This window comes from Episyrphus balteatus, chromosome 2 (genome assembly GCF_945859705.1).
Source record: "Episyrphus balteatus chromosome 2, idEpiBalt1.1, whole genome shotgun sequence".
In the NCBI taxonomy this organism is placed as follows: Eukaryota; Metazoa; Arthropoda; class Insecta; order Diptera; family Syrphidae; genus Episyrphus; species Episyrphus balteatus.
This window is the reverse complement of record NC_079135.1, coordinates 74,276,129-74,293,718: the sequence shown is the minus strand read 5'-3', so window position 1 is coordinate 74,293,718 and position 17,590 is coordinate 74,276,129. Positions and strand designations below refer to the sequence as shown.

The 17,590-nt window shown below is 29.5% G+C and overlaps 1 protein-coding gene across 1 annotated transcript; it reads right to left on the bottom strand.

Annotated features, from left to right (window-relative positions):
• Window positions 1–1,901: 1,901 nt before the first annotated feature.
• On the bottom strand, window positions 1,902–8,017 carry LOC129909039 (uncharacterized). The gene is made up of 4 exons (XM_055985986.1): window positions 7,631–8,017; window positions 6,123–6,415; window positions 5,835–5,984; window positions 1,902–2,795 (listed from the first exon to the last, which is right to left on the bottom strand). The coding sequence occupies exons 1-4, from the start codon at window positions 7,764–7,766 to the stop codon at window positions 2,193–2,195; spliced, it is 1,182 nt and encodes a 393-aa protein (XP_055841961.1). The 5' UTR covers window positions 7,767–8,017; the 3' UTR covers window positions 1,902–2,192.
• Between the last annotated feature and the right edge of the window lie 9,573 nt (window positions 8,018–17,590).

Below are 17,590 nucleotides of genomic sequence, written 5' to 3'. Positions count from 1 at the left end.
AAAAAAACTAGTTTTTTCTCCCATGTTATTTTTATAGAAAAAAGAAAATCAGAAATAGACATCCCTAAATATTAGTATTAAAAGCTCATCTTTTGAGGGACTTGTTTTTCATATTTTCGAAAATGTTAAATTTGTTTTTTTTTTTTAAGTTGAAAAAGAAAAGTTGTCTCATCCCAAAGTAAGGATGTCCATGTTAGAGAAGTTTAAGTTTAAAAATAATATTCTTAAAAAAAATATTATTTTTAGAGCACTCATGTAATTGCCTATAAAATTAGTACCTACTCGATTTTTTTATAACGCCAAACTGTGACACATATCCATCCATACCAGACTGCTAACAGGCTTAGGCGGAACGTCAGAAAATGGGTTATCTACGTTTTTTTTTTTTGACGAAGCCGGGGTTCATCGACTTATAAGTACGGTGACCATATTTCTAGAAGCGAAACCCGGGACAGATAAAAATTCATTGCATCTTTTTGAAAATATTGATTTTTCAATTGAATTTTTTTAAAATGAGTTTTCATAATGTTTCCTTATTTTAATATCGAATTTCTTAAACTATTTTATAGGAGCATTTTCGTTGAAATCATTTAAAATTTTGCATTTCGTTACACATTACGCAGCCTAACCAACGAAATTTTTACCCGTGCTAGAATATTTGGATCGTATTCAATCGTTTGTCACTCACATTTAATTGTCCTGGTAATTTTTCTTGATCCAAAAGAAAAAATTTTAATTTTCAACCACTGTTTTCTTGTTTTCCGTACAAAGTAGGTATTTAAAATTTTGAATACAAAAATCAGAGAATTTCAAAATACGTGACGACAATCACGGGACAAATAACAAAATACGGGACACTTATTCCTCCCGGTTTTCCTAAATAAAACCCCGGGGACAAGCTGTAGAAATACGGGACTGTCCCGGGTAAACCGGGACGGATGGTCACCATACTTACAAGAGGTTATCACTTCGAAAAAAATCAAAAATTTAAACTTTAAAATCCTGCAATCAGTTCTACGACTAAAACCCATTTAGAAAAGCCCAGATGATCAGATATGTTTTCAATATTCATTATAAACAATTAAAAAGTCATTTAGTATTTTTTTTTTCTTAAAAGTTTATTACCATCAAAAACATTTTGTTTTGACTTGGAATGCATTATAATACACACTTGGTATAGTTTTATTGTTCTTACACACTAAACAAATAATTTAAGTCTTATTTTAATTTACAATAATTTTTGAATTTTTGTTTATTTTTTCTTTTCTTTTTTTTCGTATAACAGTTTTATTATTTTAAAATACAATTGTTTTTTTTTTATATATATAATTTTGATTTAATTTTTTTGAAATTTGTTTTTTTTTCTTCTTTATTTACAATAAAATAAAATTGATGAAATAGGCATAATTTATTATTATTATTATTTTTTTTTTTTTAATTATATACAAATTACTACACATTTATTTTATTGTAATTTTTTATTTTTTTAAATTGTGTTTGTGTGTGTTTTTTTTAATTTATTCTTAAATTACATCACAGAAAAATATTAAAAGCTACTTTAAATATTTTAAATATACATAAATATTAAGGATTTTCGTATAATATATATATATATTTTTTTTTGTTTAAACGAGTTTTTCTTAATTTTTTGTTGAGATTTTAATAAATAAAATATATATATTTATATAAATTCATTGGAAAATAAAATACATATTAGAGTCTTGTGTATATCTAGAATCGCTTTCTAATAAATCGAGATTTCTTTTTTTTAATCAGAAATCTCGGTTAGAAATTTTAACTACCGATTGATATCACATACAATATACAGATTATATTATATTTTGTTTATATAAGTTTTGTTTTCTTTTAAACCTAATAATACTAATAGGAACAAGATGCACATTAATGTTTTTTTTTTATATATATAAATTAAATAAATACGAGGATGCGGTTGAAAAAATAAAATTATTAAATTAAGTACAAAATAATATATAGAAAATGGAATGCATCAGTCATTGTATAGAATGAATGTATAATGGTGGATGTGTTTTGTGCTTAAACCTCTTACTGGTACAATTTAAGGACATACTCTGAGGATGAACTTAGAGGTAATACTGTTTTTTTTTGTGTTTCGTTTGTTTTTGTCATTTTTAGCTACTCTAGTTGTTGTTAATGGTGGTTTTTAACTCGATTTAAGCTAAGGCTATCGAGGGTGTTGAATTGCTCTTTTGAAGGGCTTCTCTAAGCTTCTTTTGCTGATTCCGTTTCCTACCAAGTCGATGCTCCTTATTGGGGTGTCGTCGACCAAAAGTCGATGCATTTATTTCATTGCTATTATCCGGCATACTATTTCCACTAACATTACCCGATTCACTTACACTGAGACTCTTGCTGCCATTGTAAATTCGGTTCTTATTATGCCTCAGTATTTGGAGCATGTTGCTTAGAAATTCGGTGAAATAGAATTTGACAAACTTCAGATCCAGCTGATCGACTTGGAAGCGATTTTCATTATCGAGTGTCTTTGTGCGGAATTTCAAACGCTTGTTCATTGCGTCTGGGGAGATGTGTGAGGTGAGTTTCTTGCCGCGATTGTATGGGGTGGTACGATTGATGGATGATTCAATTTCGCAAAGCACATGGCGAGCATCGAGAAGAAGAGCTTTGAGTTCCTTGGAGAAATTGCTCTCTTGGTTGTTTAGTCTAGCCTCGTCGAACTTTCGACTTTTGTTGTGTAGATATGAGAATGATGCAACAAAAGTTTGCATATTTCTGTGCCAGCGTTTGAGTGCAACCTGTAATTAAAAAAAAAAAAAATTATAATTAATTCACTGTGATAACTAGATCTATGATATCATATTTTGTTATTGTTTATTAATTAAAAGCTCGCAAAAAGCAACTCCAGCTGAGAGATATAGATATAAACATAATGTCAATGACCTACATAACACTCGATGAATTTCATAACAATCGTTAACAACTTGTCACTCTCGTCGTTAATAAAACTCGAACGAAAGTGCCATAATAAGAGGAAGGTGTCTGTTGTATCTATTTGTCTTGAAAGCGAAAGCTTTTTTTGAATGAGCTTTTTTGTATTCAGTTGATCGTATATAATTAGGTGGAACGTGACAAGATCGAGTAACCGGCAAAGTGGAGGCGGAGGCGCGGCATGCGAGAGAAGTGGGTATAGTGTAATGTTTTGTAAATATGCCGATAGATCAAGGCGCTTCGTTGGGGGAATTCACCGGCAGCAGCAGCAGTGATCAGTGTGGCATTTGGCTGCGAGGGTGATTCATTTACAGTTTTGTTTGGTTGGAAAGTTAGGTCATAGTTTCGCATTGTGATGACTGATATCGATGAGAGTGCGGATGAAATAAAGATCAGTGACGTAGGGAGATGTTTTTTTTTTTTATTTTTGTTAATTTTTTTTGCATTGAACGAAATAAGGGGTGAAAGAAAATGGTTAAAAAAAAACAAGTTTTTATTTTTTGTTTTTTTCTACTTTTTTTAACTGACTTCTCAATCACCGCCCTCGGGCGTCTGAGTTGAGAGATTCCTGTCATTATGACTGCTGCCCGCCACAATGAGAATTTCTCTTCGCCATCACTCCTCTCGTCGGATGCTTGAATTGCAGCATGTTGTAGGTATATGGGGGCTCCTTTGCCGCTGATGGATCATCAACGATTATCATGGCCATTGTTTTATGTATGCACAGCACAACATGCAACCAGGGCCAAAGCAAAGAAGAGCCCCAGGAGCGCGATTTTTTATTCGTATTTTTTTTGTTTTTTTTTTTTTGATTTTTTTATTTTTTTCACAGCCTCTTAACGCCGCCAATCGGATGATGATTTTATGGGCGATACAACTTAGCAGCCCACTCTTTCATGGATGCAGTGTGTGATGGTGCAAGAGCATCGCAAGCAGACACAAGGCGAATGTGCATTTTTAATGATCATCATCATCATAATCATCTTTGACTAACTTTGTGGCAAGCGAGAGAAGACACACGGGAGCACAAGGAATATTATAGAGGTGGTAGAGAGGATGTCTGTCTGCACCTTAGGGAAAGCTCTGATTTTTTTTTTTCGTTTTTTTTTGTTTTTTGTTTCATAAAAGAGATTGCACGATCGCGATATGATACGCACACCATTCACTCGCTGATGGTGTTATAGTGTTAAAACAAGCGTTAGAATTTTTTTCTTCATTTTATTTTTTATCATCGGATTTTTTTTTTAGACCTAACGCAAAGATTTTTCTTTGTGTGCGTGTTGTTTTTCTTTTTAACAAAACCAAAGTCAAAATATTTTGACATTCATACATTCGATGAGTGGTTATTAAAGTCTCAGTTTTGTGTGAATCATAAAAACAAAATGAGTGACCTCCTCCCAGAAGTATGAGGTTTCCCTTTTTTGTGTCCACTTGTTTTAACGATGCGATAATTTGTGCCATAATGCGTTTATAGCTTCACAACAAAAAATTAACATCTCATCTTTAATGTGACCGAGATTTTGTTTTTTTTTTTTGTTTAGTTTTTTTTTTTCAGGAAAGAACTGAAAAGAATCATCAAGAATGATGGACATTTATGAGGGTCTTTCAGATAAAACTGAATATGTTGGTTTTATATGGTTTTTATTAATTTGTCCTTTCTTCCCTTGAACTAGGTAAGAAAAAAAAAAAACAGTAAGAGATCAATTAAATATCATTATCAGTTTTATCCGATATCAAATGTTATTTATCCGAGAATCATATTTTTTTTTTACTTTCAGTTAAAAACAATTTAAATATGATTTCTGTGTGAAATTCAAACTGACAGATAAACCAAGAAAACTTTTTATCCGACTCGTAAAATCGAGATAATATTGATATTAAAGACAATTAAACACTTGAGGGATGAATTTTTAACAGAAAAGCCTTCATCGGGTGTGAAATACTTTTTATCCGAGAGTCAAATAATTTTAATTTCAGTAAAAAAAAAGTAATATACAATCAAATGTACATAGAATTGAAACTAAATGTGATAGGTTAAATGGGTGAAGCAAATATGGTGGCTAAATAAACATTTATACATTTTTTATCAAAGAGCATTTTTGTATCCGAACACGATAAAATGCTTATCTATGAATCAATATTCTACCCATTGAAATACTACAACACATTAACTGTCTGATTGTGACGTTAAATAACTTTTATATATTTTTATTTTTCCGAAAAATAATGGCTGAATAAACTTTTAAATATAATAATAACAGTATTTACTTATCCGAATGAAATCAATGAGTTATTTGTACCAGAAAATTTCGATTTTTATACAAAAATGCATTATCCGGCAGTCTTTTCTATAAAATATCCTTTATCCGAATACTTATTTTAGCTTCTTTTCAGTTACAAAAAAGTAAGATCGTCTTCAATGTAGTCACACAATTTGATTTATGAAGTTTAAGGTGATAAGAGTTTAAACTGGAATAAAAGTGATTTTTTATCAGGAGTTACTTATTCGAATGAGTTGAGGCACGTTGTTTCAAAGAGAAATTCGAATTCTTTTATTTCCAGTAAGAATTCAAGTAAACTGTACTTGATTTACTCGTAAAACCAAAGTTTATTCTGATGAGATGGAATCACCAATGAAATAAACTATTTAAAAAATAATTTGAACAGAAAACCCCATTATCCGGGTGAAAGAAATAAGAAATATCTTTTATCCGGTGCAATAATTATATCCGATATTGTTCTTTGGAATAAATTAAACTCTTTGAAATCTATATCGTCTTACATTTGGAGCAGCATTTTTAAGCGAATTTAATTAAAAGTGATGAAAAAAATTAAAATGTACTTACACTTGAATTTCTGCGTAATTTTGGCAAGAATTTATAAGAATTATTATACGCTGACCATTCATTAATATCGTCAGTCTCAATCCATTGCTCGTTATTTGCTTTTATTGTATTGTAAATGTCTTTAGTAAGTTTCCGCACTAAATCAAGTGACTGAAAGAAATGAAAAAAAGAAAAAAATTAATAATCCAAATTTTTCTAAGTTTTTTTTTTTTTTTTTTGTTTATAATCTTAAAATCCGAAATTAATTATTATTTAGTAAACATTTATTTTTTTGTTTATTAAACTTACCGGTTTTCGTTGTCTATGTTCTCCTGAATGTGTTCCCATATGTACACCGCCGCATGGATTTTCCCAATCTAAATTCTCATTCATATTACTATGTCGTTTTCTTAATTGTCTAGGTCGCATGCTCATTGCATCGACCTGATCAATTGACAATACTAATTGTGTCATTATTATAACTATAGCTATTAGGCTAATTTTGGACCACACGTTTAACGGAGTGGGTCTTTGGAATTTACTAATTATGATTGTGGATGCCGTTTTGTTAATTCGTTTGGTTGCTGTTGAATTGCAACCACCTGAAATTATAAATAAAAGAAATATTTTATTAGTAAACAAAATTCTACTTTAAAAATTCTAAAAAAAAAATCAATTTTCAATATAATAATATTCGCGCAAAAAAAACTGATATAAAAGAATATTTTTATACTACACTATAAGTGTTGGGAATACCCCGTATGTGGAAATCTCCACCACCATCTACCTTGATAATATTAAGTTTCGTTCGTTTTTTTTTTTGTTTGACTAGATTATTTGAAAAAAAAAATTAAATAAAATAAAAAAAAACGTGTTATAAAAGGTTTGATAAAAAAAATTATAATTTTATCAATCCACTATATGTACTCGCTAATTTTTTGTGATATTCCGGAAATTCCATTATAAAATAAGAGATAAATTGAATTTAAAGAAAGAAATTCAACTAAAATAATTTTTTGTTGACATTTTTAAACATTTTTATGTAATTTCGAATAAAGAATTCATAAATAAAAATAAATTTAAATGTCAATAAATCACATAATACATTTTTAGAGAGGTAAAAAGTAAGGTAAGGTAATTTATTTATATACATTTTTTTTTTTGTATTTTATGTTAATGATGCCCATCATTGTTGTAATCCTCGATGGCATATTTTATTACTTTTACACCTCTTGTTAGCGTTGAATTTTATTTTATTTAACTTATTGTATGTTTGAGTAATAAAACATTGCAGGTTGTTTTATATCCGTGCATATGTAGGTATATATTTTGCAAGCTCAACAGGACTAGTCATAAAACAATAAAAATGACTGAAATATTTAACCAGGATTAGAGCATGTCATAAAAACCGGTACAAGGGTTTGACGATGGGCTTAAGTCCATAAATGACAAGGATTATTTTTATTGATATCTAGACCAGGTCACTGAATGTCAAACTGCTACGATCGAGTTTGATTCTTAAAATATTCATTTTATCACTTAAATTAGCAAATCAAGAGTAAAAAAGTATTTTTCATACAAAATTACATATTTTGTAAAAAATCATTTTGACCCACTTAAAGATGATTTATGTTGAAAAAGTTTTCATTCCATAAAAATAAATAATCTTAAGGACATTTTTCAACAAAAATTTTATTATCCGGCCCAGTCGGATAAGAGGAATCTTTATCCGAAATTGGTAGTTTTTTTTTTCAAACACTAAATTTGTAACTAATTTGAATATAAATAATTATAATAAATTAAAAAGGTACACACACCACATAATAAGGTTAAGAAAAATCTTAACAAATCTGCAGGCAAGTCATAAAAACTTCCAAAAGGATCAATATCGATCACCAATTGCCGTCGCTGTTTGTTGATGCAAAAGTCTTTAAATGCACGATCGGTGATCATGAAATTTATTTAAATATCACTAAATACGTTGAATAAATGGATTTGAATTAAATCAGATCCTGGATTTAAATCACTCAAATAGTTCACAGGTGTTTAATAGGATCAAGGATCAATTTTTTTTTTTCACTTGAATTTTTTTTATATAGAAAGCGCGATACAAAATTGGATCACAAAACTAGTAACTAAATTTTTTTTTTAAATAATTTCTTAATATTTCTTTTCGCTTTTGGAAGACGTGTTAACAATTCGACGTTCTGAACTGAACTAACCGTTTAATGCCTTCATGGTTTTATCTTATGTTTTGTAGAGAGATGATGATTAAAACTGGAACTGCTAGTAGGTAGGTAGGTTTGGTGTATAATATGACCAAATTCAATGTGTATCTGTGAGATTGAAAATTATTGTGTATTGGCGTGAAAGTGAGGTATGACGTATTAATATTAAAGTAGTAGTTGTGAGTCTGTCCAATAAAATCCAAATATACCACTACAAAGGCATTTCAATGAGGAACAACCTTTATTTTTCTCTCGTGAGTCTTCGAAACACTATATCCATGAACTCTCAGTCTCAATATGACTAATATCTTTTTTTTTCTGTACAGACCCAGAGCCAGACATGGATAGATATGGTGATGATGATGGTGGCTATGCGGCATGGGAATTTCGAAACAGATTCTCGCGTGTCTCATTTTTGTGTTTATATATACATCTATCTATCTATTTCGGCTGACTAAATGCCGGCTTCCTATACTCTTGCTAGACTGTATAGGTAGCTAACGTTTATTTATTTTCATTTTTTTTTTGTGTGTATATTTTCATTGATAGCCCAGCCCTTCTTTATGGGCTTTTAATTCATTGCGCCAAGGAGGTGTAGAAGAGTGAAATAGAACACACATTTGGAAAGAAGATTGACTCATTTGAAATTTTCATGAGGAATTCGAATCCTTTGGATTGGATTGGATGGATTTTGTACTTTTTTTTGGTGGTCTATATAAATTTTGTAGATAGTTTGATGGAATTTTAGGGTCACGCATATATACACACACTGTACATATAAACGGATTTAGAGAGTGGTGAGAGAATAGAAGAATGTCAAGTTCATTGAGAAATTGTTGAATGTCTTTAAGTTTTTTATTTTTTTTGTTTTTGTATTCATTCTGTCTGAGGTTTGGTATGAATCGTAGGAACATGGTAGAGGTACCCTATATATTCCACGTTCAAGAGGTGGTTTGGTGGTATGTCTGGACTTATGGATATGAAGGTCTGATGGTCTCTTTTTCAATGAATGGACTTTGTGAAAAGCTTGTGTTGATTATGCCGACGCACGTTTTTTTTTTATTTCGTCGTCATATCGTTGTGTGTGGTGGGCTCGCTTTGTAGAGTAAAAACTCGTTCACATTGAACGGAATGAAATTAGTCAAAGTATAAAGTTTTTTTTTTTTTTTATTGTAGAGGAACGATATTTTTCGCATGAATTTCAATGGAAAAAAGATATGAGTAATCGTATAGTGTGGTTGAGCGCGATTCATTCATTGAGTTTTTTGGTTGGATGAGGGTATACCCTTTCACGTATATCGTCGTCGTTGGTCGTCTTCATTTTAATGACGTAGATATTAATAGAGAGTATAGGTATGAAGAAATAGTATAGCTGTGACTGGCCGTTGGTATTATACAATAAGTTGTGATAAGATGACGCATTGTTGTTATTGGCACATATTGCAATACTTAGTAAGGTGGAGGTATTTATTATAAATTCAAATGAAAGAAATTTTAATGGGTTAATGACGATTTATCCATATATGGGAATAATGTGAAAATTTATCCGAAACATATTAAATGTATTTCGAACTTATGGATAAAAGTTAAAGAAGAGGATAGTTAAAGAATGTGTTTATCCGAAGGGATACAAGTTAAAAATTGACTTGGAAATGCATTTATCCGAAGTAAAAAAAATTGATTAAATATTAATGAAAAAAGCTAGGCTTACAAAATTCATTCGGAAGTTAGAATGAAACATAAATCATGTTTATTCGAGTTATTCTGATTTATCTTCAATGGAGCAGTTTGCTCCATTGAAGATAAAAAAATATATACAGAAGAAGATTTGTAACATATCTTCGAATTTCCAGAATTAATACTCTAATTATTTTTATCCAAGCTTTTCTGATTGTCTTTAATCAAAATATACAATATTTTTTGATGCAAATTTGATGACATTTTGCTGCATAAATTATTACAATCATACAAAAAATCTATAACGTATCTGCGTAAGAAGTTATATAAACTTCCAGAAGATAAAGAAGAGCAAGAAATACCGTCGCTTTTTTGATTTTGATAACATAAACGAAATGTCATTAAATCTTTAATTACAAGAAGTATTGAGTTTGAATTCTAAAAATTTGTATCATGTTAAGAATAAATTATAATTTAAAATTTTCTTAAACAAAACTCAATATCAAAGTGCATTGCTTCTAAATAAAACGATTATCCATTTCTATATTTCAGGTAAGAAACATATAAAAAACAAAATGATAATACCATCTTCTGTTATCCGGCCTATTATCCGACCATAAACTCAAAACGTGATCCATGTTGGTATTAAAATAGAAACTGATGTGTAATTTTATAGAAATTCTTTATCAGATTTAATTTCATTCTATCCGGATAAGAAAAAATATATTTTCTAATTGAGTTTTTTTTTAGTCTATCTTACATTAAGAATTAAGAGAAAATTGATAAAACTAAAAAAATAGAATTTAACACTGTTACGCAAAATGTATTTATTACTTTTTTTTAAGCCTTATCCGAGTTAATAAGATGGTTTAAGATCCTTATCCGAGATATTTTCTATCCAACACCTGATAAATTGGGGTTTTTTCTGCTATAAAAATGTATTTTTATTTATCAAGTAATCTTTTAACTTAAGAAATTATGTCATTTGAAAAAAATAACTGACCCAAACAATAAATTTTTTTCTCGGAAGAAACATGCTACTTCTTAATAATTTCCGATAAGATATAATTATCGGAACCACTTTGGCAAACAAAAATAACCCCCCTATTTAGAAACTTGATTAGACACTATAGTAGCCACATTTACAAAATCAATTTAAAGCTGATAAACCTTTATTACATCAAACAAAACAAAACAAAACAAAAAAAACCTTAAACTTGACACTTCATAGACAAGACATGTAGCTTCAAGAAGATACCGCATCCCCAGGTAAGGTACCTATATTGAATTTAACAGATATGAAGGCACACTTCAACAAACAAAACACGATAAGGTTTATTCAATCTAAAACCTCTGGTGGCACTTTGTCACTCATAAAAAAGCTATTAAATCTTAATAAATTAACATAAGTAATCTGTTAAATACGTTATCCAATAAAATTATATTTTTAGGTATTTCGCAAAAAAACGTTAATCACCACCACCAGTAGGTCACTAAACGATTTTAAATATATATTTATCATAATCAACAATAATAACAACAATAAAAACGAATCTTATCAAATTTAAGCTTGCGGTAGGTTAAGAATTATTATTTTTTGTTAAGGCAAAGTATAGGTATTTCGCAATTCATCGATATGACTATTGTTATAGCCAATTTTTGATTTACACTTACATTTTTCACTTTTCTTAAAACTTTGAGATGTCATGATGAGACTTTTTTTGATAGGACAGGATACACTTGTAACTTCCGAGTCGAGTATAAATTTACTTAAAATTGTAAATTTTTTTTTGTGCTCACTTTAGTGATGCGGGATCGCAATATTTATCTTTAAAATTTTCTTATATTTATAGTTACATCTAATATTACACAGATGATAAATAATTTTGTGACGCGTGTATTTTTATAGAGTTTCCACTTATGCCGTGTGTGTTATTTGATCCGCGAATCGTGTCAGACTGTATGCGGTGTTTAATAATTGCAGAATTTTATATTTTTTTCTTGGGCGATTTTTTTTCACACTTTCAGTGTATCTTTATTTAATCTAAACACAGATAAGAATATACTTTTTTTTTTTTATTTTATACTTCTTCCCAAATAGTGACGTATCGATAGAATTTTGATGACGGATCATTATGAAGAACTGGCCAGGCCTAAGCAATATTGTATTGGTAATCTTGTATAGGTATTTGAAAGGGGAAATTCAAAAAAAAAAAAAAAAAGATTGTCATATTGTAAAGATACAGATACATTTTGTTTAATATGGGATTATGTATTGGAAATAATTGCGTAGGTCGATGAGAGGGATAAGATATGTTTTTTTGTTGTTGATGATAATATAGTTGCAGAATATACATATTGGTAGGGGGTGTGTAGTATTAAAGGTAAAGAACAAAATGCTGCCATATATGGGAATTGTGTTTTTTTTTTTTTTTTTGCTGAATAAAAACTTATCCAATGGAAACGTTGTATATAGAGATATTGTAGGTAGATTTTTACAAGGAAAAAGTAGGATACAGGTAGATATACATAATGTTTGATGATGGTAGAGAAGAATCCTACTTATAGCAAAGTTATAACCTATTTTAAGTGTAGGAAGATCGTAATGAGGACATTTTCGTGTGTTGCTAAATGAGTGCCAAAAGGAATCATCATGATGAGAAAAACATAGCAATTATTGGAAAATTGAACACAGATATAGAGTGCGGGAGCATATGGTTGATGGTCATAACAAAATCTGACACGTGCTAGTTTTTTTTTTTGGTTTGTTTAGTTTAGTTGTGTAGGTACCTAACATCATAATTATAGAGACAGGACTATCATGTGATTATCATTGAGGATTGGTATGTGTGTCTTTGCCATTTCTACCTTTGCAGAGTCTTCTTACTTACTTGTTTCATAAAAATGGCTTTGTATCTTTTTAATTACAAATAACAATTCTATGTAATGAAAAATGCTTTTCAAATTAAGATTTCTCGCATAGTGGTTTTTCAATTTTTTTTTTATGAAATTTCTATGTTTGCGTGCATGATATTCCAGATTAAACATTTGATAAGTTCATTTGATCCAAAGAAATGGGCATGGAAGAAACATGAAAAAAGGTGAGATTTGTATATGGGCTTGTTTCATTTTTTTTTTTTTTTGAAAATAATAAGTTTAAACTGTTCAAACAACTTTTCTCGATTTTTAGCTAATGTCATTGTGAACAGATAAAATGTCAAATTTGTCAAAAATCATACCGAAAATTTTTTGTTGTCATTTTGTATTACTGAGTTAAATTTTTTGAAGAGCGATTTAAATCGCAGGCGAGATATTATATGAAATCTAATGAATAATTGCATGATTCTTCAAATTTTCTGCATATCAATATATTTCTAAAAAAGTAAGTTAATTTGATAGAATCACGGTTTTAAATCATACAAATCATTGAGAACTTATATACCCCTAAAATTATTCTGTTTCCGAAGATAAGTTGTCTAGTTGTAGGACTTTTTTTGTCGATACTACGAGTATAATCTTTAAAAAATTATGAATTAATTTTTTCTAATCTTTTTTATTTATATTTTTTTTAAGTTTTAACCCCCACAGCAAAACAACAACAAGTGTTTAGTTATCGCAATTATTATTTATTTTTTTTTTTTGTTTAACTTATTGACTTACTACAGTGCTGTGTGTATCAACGGCATATCTAATATAATCTTTTCCAGCAAGCTTGATCTCTAGCTAGACAATTTTGTTTAGCAGGTAAGTGAGGTTAAATAGTATTTTATTTTTACTGTAGACTCATTAAGATACCTTGTAGTATTTACTGCTCTATATCTAATCCATTCTTACCTACTTAAAAAAAAAACACAAATTTAAAACTTTCTAAAAAATAAATAAATGATGTGCCTTTAGTACACGGACAAAAAGACCACCTTAAAACAAGAGGATTTCTTCATGATTTTTTGCCAAGATGACTTCCGTCATAAATTAAGCTTAATTTAAGACGGAAGTTATTTTGGCAAAAACCCTTCCAGAAATCCGCTTGTTTTTAGATGGTCTTTTTCTCCGTGTACTAAGTTGCATGAAAAACAAAATATTAATGTGTGATTTTTTCGGAATGAGTTGGACTTTTTTCCCTGGACCCTTGAGTTGTGAAAAGAGCTTAATAATCTTTCTTTTGATGTCTCACTTGATTAAAAGAAAAAAAAATATTAATATGCCTTTGTAGGTATATTATTGACTAATTTAATTTTACAATATTACATTCAATAAGTTTGATGAACCAAATTTAACAATTTAAGGTCTGAAAACTGATATTAAAATGATTTTTGTTCAAAAAAAAAAGTGTGTGAACAAATAATGTACCCACGATTGAAGTTATACCTACTTCTCAATCACAGAAATTCACTTAGTAAGTTCAAACCATAAGAAAACTGTTTTACAATTATAATCGCTTGATGGCGCTACTTGCTAATCCCTTTGACATTTCTTTTCAAAAAATAAATTTTCATACCCAAAATTTTCATACTTCAAAAATTCATACATAATAATTGTCCCTTTTAGCGCATATGAAAACTTGAAGTCGTCTGTTCATTCCACGAATTAGGGTTTGAAAGTTTTGGTTGTAACTCTTCTTTCACTGCAGTTTTCAGTTGATCAAGGCAGCTTGGATGTGGATTTCGTTCGTGAATGCATCTCTTCAACATTTCCTAGACATGTTCTATATTGATAACAAATCCAGGTTTCTGTGAGGTCAATCCAAACCTGGTATATTAAAATCTTGAAGATATTCTCAAACAACACAAGCATGCATTATCGTCCATCAGACTAAACTGTGGACCAAATCTAGGGGTGATTGGAACCGTATGCTATTTGAGGATATCAGTCAAGTATCTTTGGACACATAAAGCACCTTGTTCCGTAAGTATTGTAAAGCAGATTTTACTCCATAAAATGACAGACATACTTCATCAAATCTCTCTCTAAATCTTAGCCACATTTTAACATTTTATGCCATGCCTTGAATAATTTAAAATCACTCATGTCACATTTGAGTAAATAATTATGATACAGTGACTTAAAGTAAAAATAGTAATGTAACAATAAAATGGCAGAAAAATCCCGGTAATAATTTTTGTAATGTACTCTCGAGTTTTCGTCTAATTTTAGTGTATTATTTCCTCTATTTAACATTTAAGAAAATTAGTTAAAAAAAATATAACACAGTCCACTGTAACCATTAAAATAATTTATTAAGAAGAAGAAAAATAAGATTCGGAAGAAGAATACTATTTTTTTCTTTCGGGATTTATATGAAGTGATATTATTTTGGCTTTCTTTTTTAAGATGTAAAGAAATTTGAAGTGTCCAATTTGTCCACTATTATTGAGTGGAATTATGGCCAAATTAAGTTATGTCTTTCATTCAGGCACATTCAAATTATATTTGTATGAAAATTGTGAAATTATATATTAATATTGACAATAATTCTACGTGAGTTAAAAGTAAATGTTGTTGTACCTACATTAACTTTTTTTGCTTTAACTAGGTATGTTTCTATTATGTTATTGATGAAATATATTGCTGACTGGAAATTTACCAAGTGTATGTTGCAATATTTTCGTACCCATACATAAATATACAAAGGATATCTTCTGTGGATAAATATTTTGTTGTGGGTAGTGCAAAAGTAGCAAATAATACTTACATAAAATTCCTCCTTGTACTAATTATTTTAAGATGTGGGTAGATCATAATGAGAAAATTGTATGTTTTGTTGTGGAAACTCAGTGTGAAGAATTCTATCATAAACAACTTTTATTGGAAATTGTTGTTGTGAGAGTAGAAGTGTGGAAAATGTTCATTACTTTCATGATTTGATTTAAAGTCTGATGTGTTTTTGAGCTTTCATATAGAAGTACCTAGGTTAGGTATATGTTCTAAGTAAAATTCTTAATTCTCTTAGATCGTGTTCAATCTTCAATGTTTTTTTTTTTTTTAATGCTTTAAATTTAATTTTTTTTATAGGATCTGCGTCATCAAAGATTACTTTTTCAAAATTTAATTCTGTTTTCTTGTAAGTTTTATACAAAAAATACGGACTCATGTCGTGGAAGAATAAAGAAGTACTTATTTCTCATCTAAACTTGTATACTTACGGTGACCATATTTCTGGAAGCGAAATCCGGGACAGATAAAAAATTCGTTAGATAATATTGAAAATATTAATTTTCCAAAAAAATTTAATTTTTTTAAAATGAGTTTTCATAATTTTTCCTTATTTTGATATCAAGATTTCCTAAACGATTTTATGCGAGCGTTTTTGTTGAAATCATTTAAGTCGTTTACGAAATCAGAAATCAAGAAAATGGTTTTATAATAATGTCTGTTAATAACTTCTGAAAAAATATTTTTTAATCAAAATCAGGAGAGCTGTTTTTTAACATTCAAATTTTATTTTAAATGATTTTGAAATTGTATGGTCTTTAACACAACTTTTAACATTTCCTTAAAAGTTTTGAAACTTATAATATGGGTTCTTTACTCTTCCATATGTTGTTCTTTATTCGAAAACTTTTTACCTGGTGTAGCAACCTGACAAACAGACGAACATTAAAAAAAAATTCATACAAAACCAGCACAAAATTTTGCTTTTCGTTGCACAATACGCAGGTTACTCCCATTCATTAGTCCAGGCAATTTTTCTTGCAGCAAAAGTGTTTTGACTTTGGAGACTTAGAAACATTTTCGTTTTGCTTCAGCAGCGTACTAGGCTTACTGCTTTGTCCGAAAAATTAGAAAAATTTTAATTTTACAGCCACTGTTTTCTTGTTTCCGTACAAAGTATTTAAAATATTGAATACAAAAATCAGAGAATGTAAAAATACGGGACAATCACGGGACAAATTACAAAATACGGGACACTTATACATCCCGGGTTACTTAAATAAACCGGGACGGATGGTCACCGTATGTATACTATCTGTTTACTATTAATAATCATTTTTATCAAAAAAAAAAAAAACCGACTTTCATGGATCAAAACTAGGTTTTATCCATTTTCTAATAGTTCTTATGATAGAATTCTTGATAGAATTATCAAAATTGGTTCACTCCGTCCAAAGTTATGAGGTTACAAACATAAAAAAAAAAAAAATGGAAGTCGGCAAAAATCAATCCAAATCCATTAGCCACTATAACAAACAAATTTCAAATCAAGTAAAAACTGTTTCAGATATTTCTTCGCTTGGGTCAAATAATATGGCAAGGTACTGTATGTACTTTAGTGTGGTCCACGTTATAAGGCAAAAAAATAAACCATATAATTCATTAGTTCCCCACGCATTATTTTGCTTCACACATCAATACCAACACATGCTGAAAGTTTTAGCCCTCTAAAGTAAAAGGAAGAGGGTGCTCATCAGCTTTGGAATATTAGACTTTGTTACCCTTACCTTACCCTTAATATCTGATTATACAGGGTGTCCCACAGTCACCGCCCCAAACGAAAACCATGGATTCCTGAGGTCATTTTAAGTCGAAAAACTTAAGAGGTAATTTTCTCGTTTTCGTCCCGTTTTCGAGTTACCACGGTTTTTATGATTTTTGTTCTCTTTTCCCTTATCTGGCTTTATCTTTGCCAAACTACGTTTGATTTGAAAAATTTTTTTTACAACCAATCAAGAATTTATTACAGTTTTAGTTTGTCTCAAATTTTTTTTTTTCTGCGGACAACCGTTTCTCCACAATTTGGCATCAAACACAATTTTCTTCGTTTTTTAAGTTGTTTTTTACACTTTCATATCATTTAAGTCAAAAAAACACGTTAATGAGTATTAATTTTGTGTGCTTTTTATTAAAGCCCAGTTTATTTTCATAAAAAAAAAT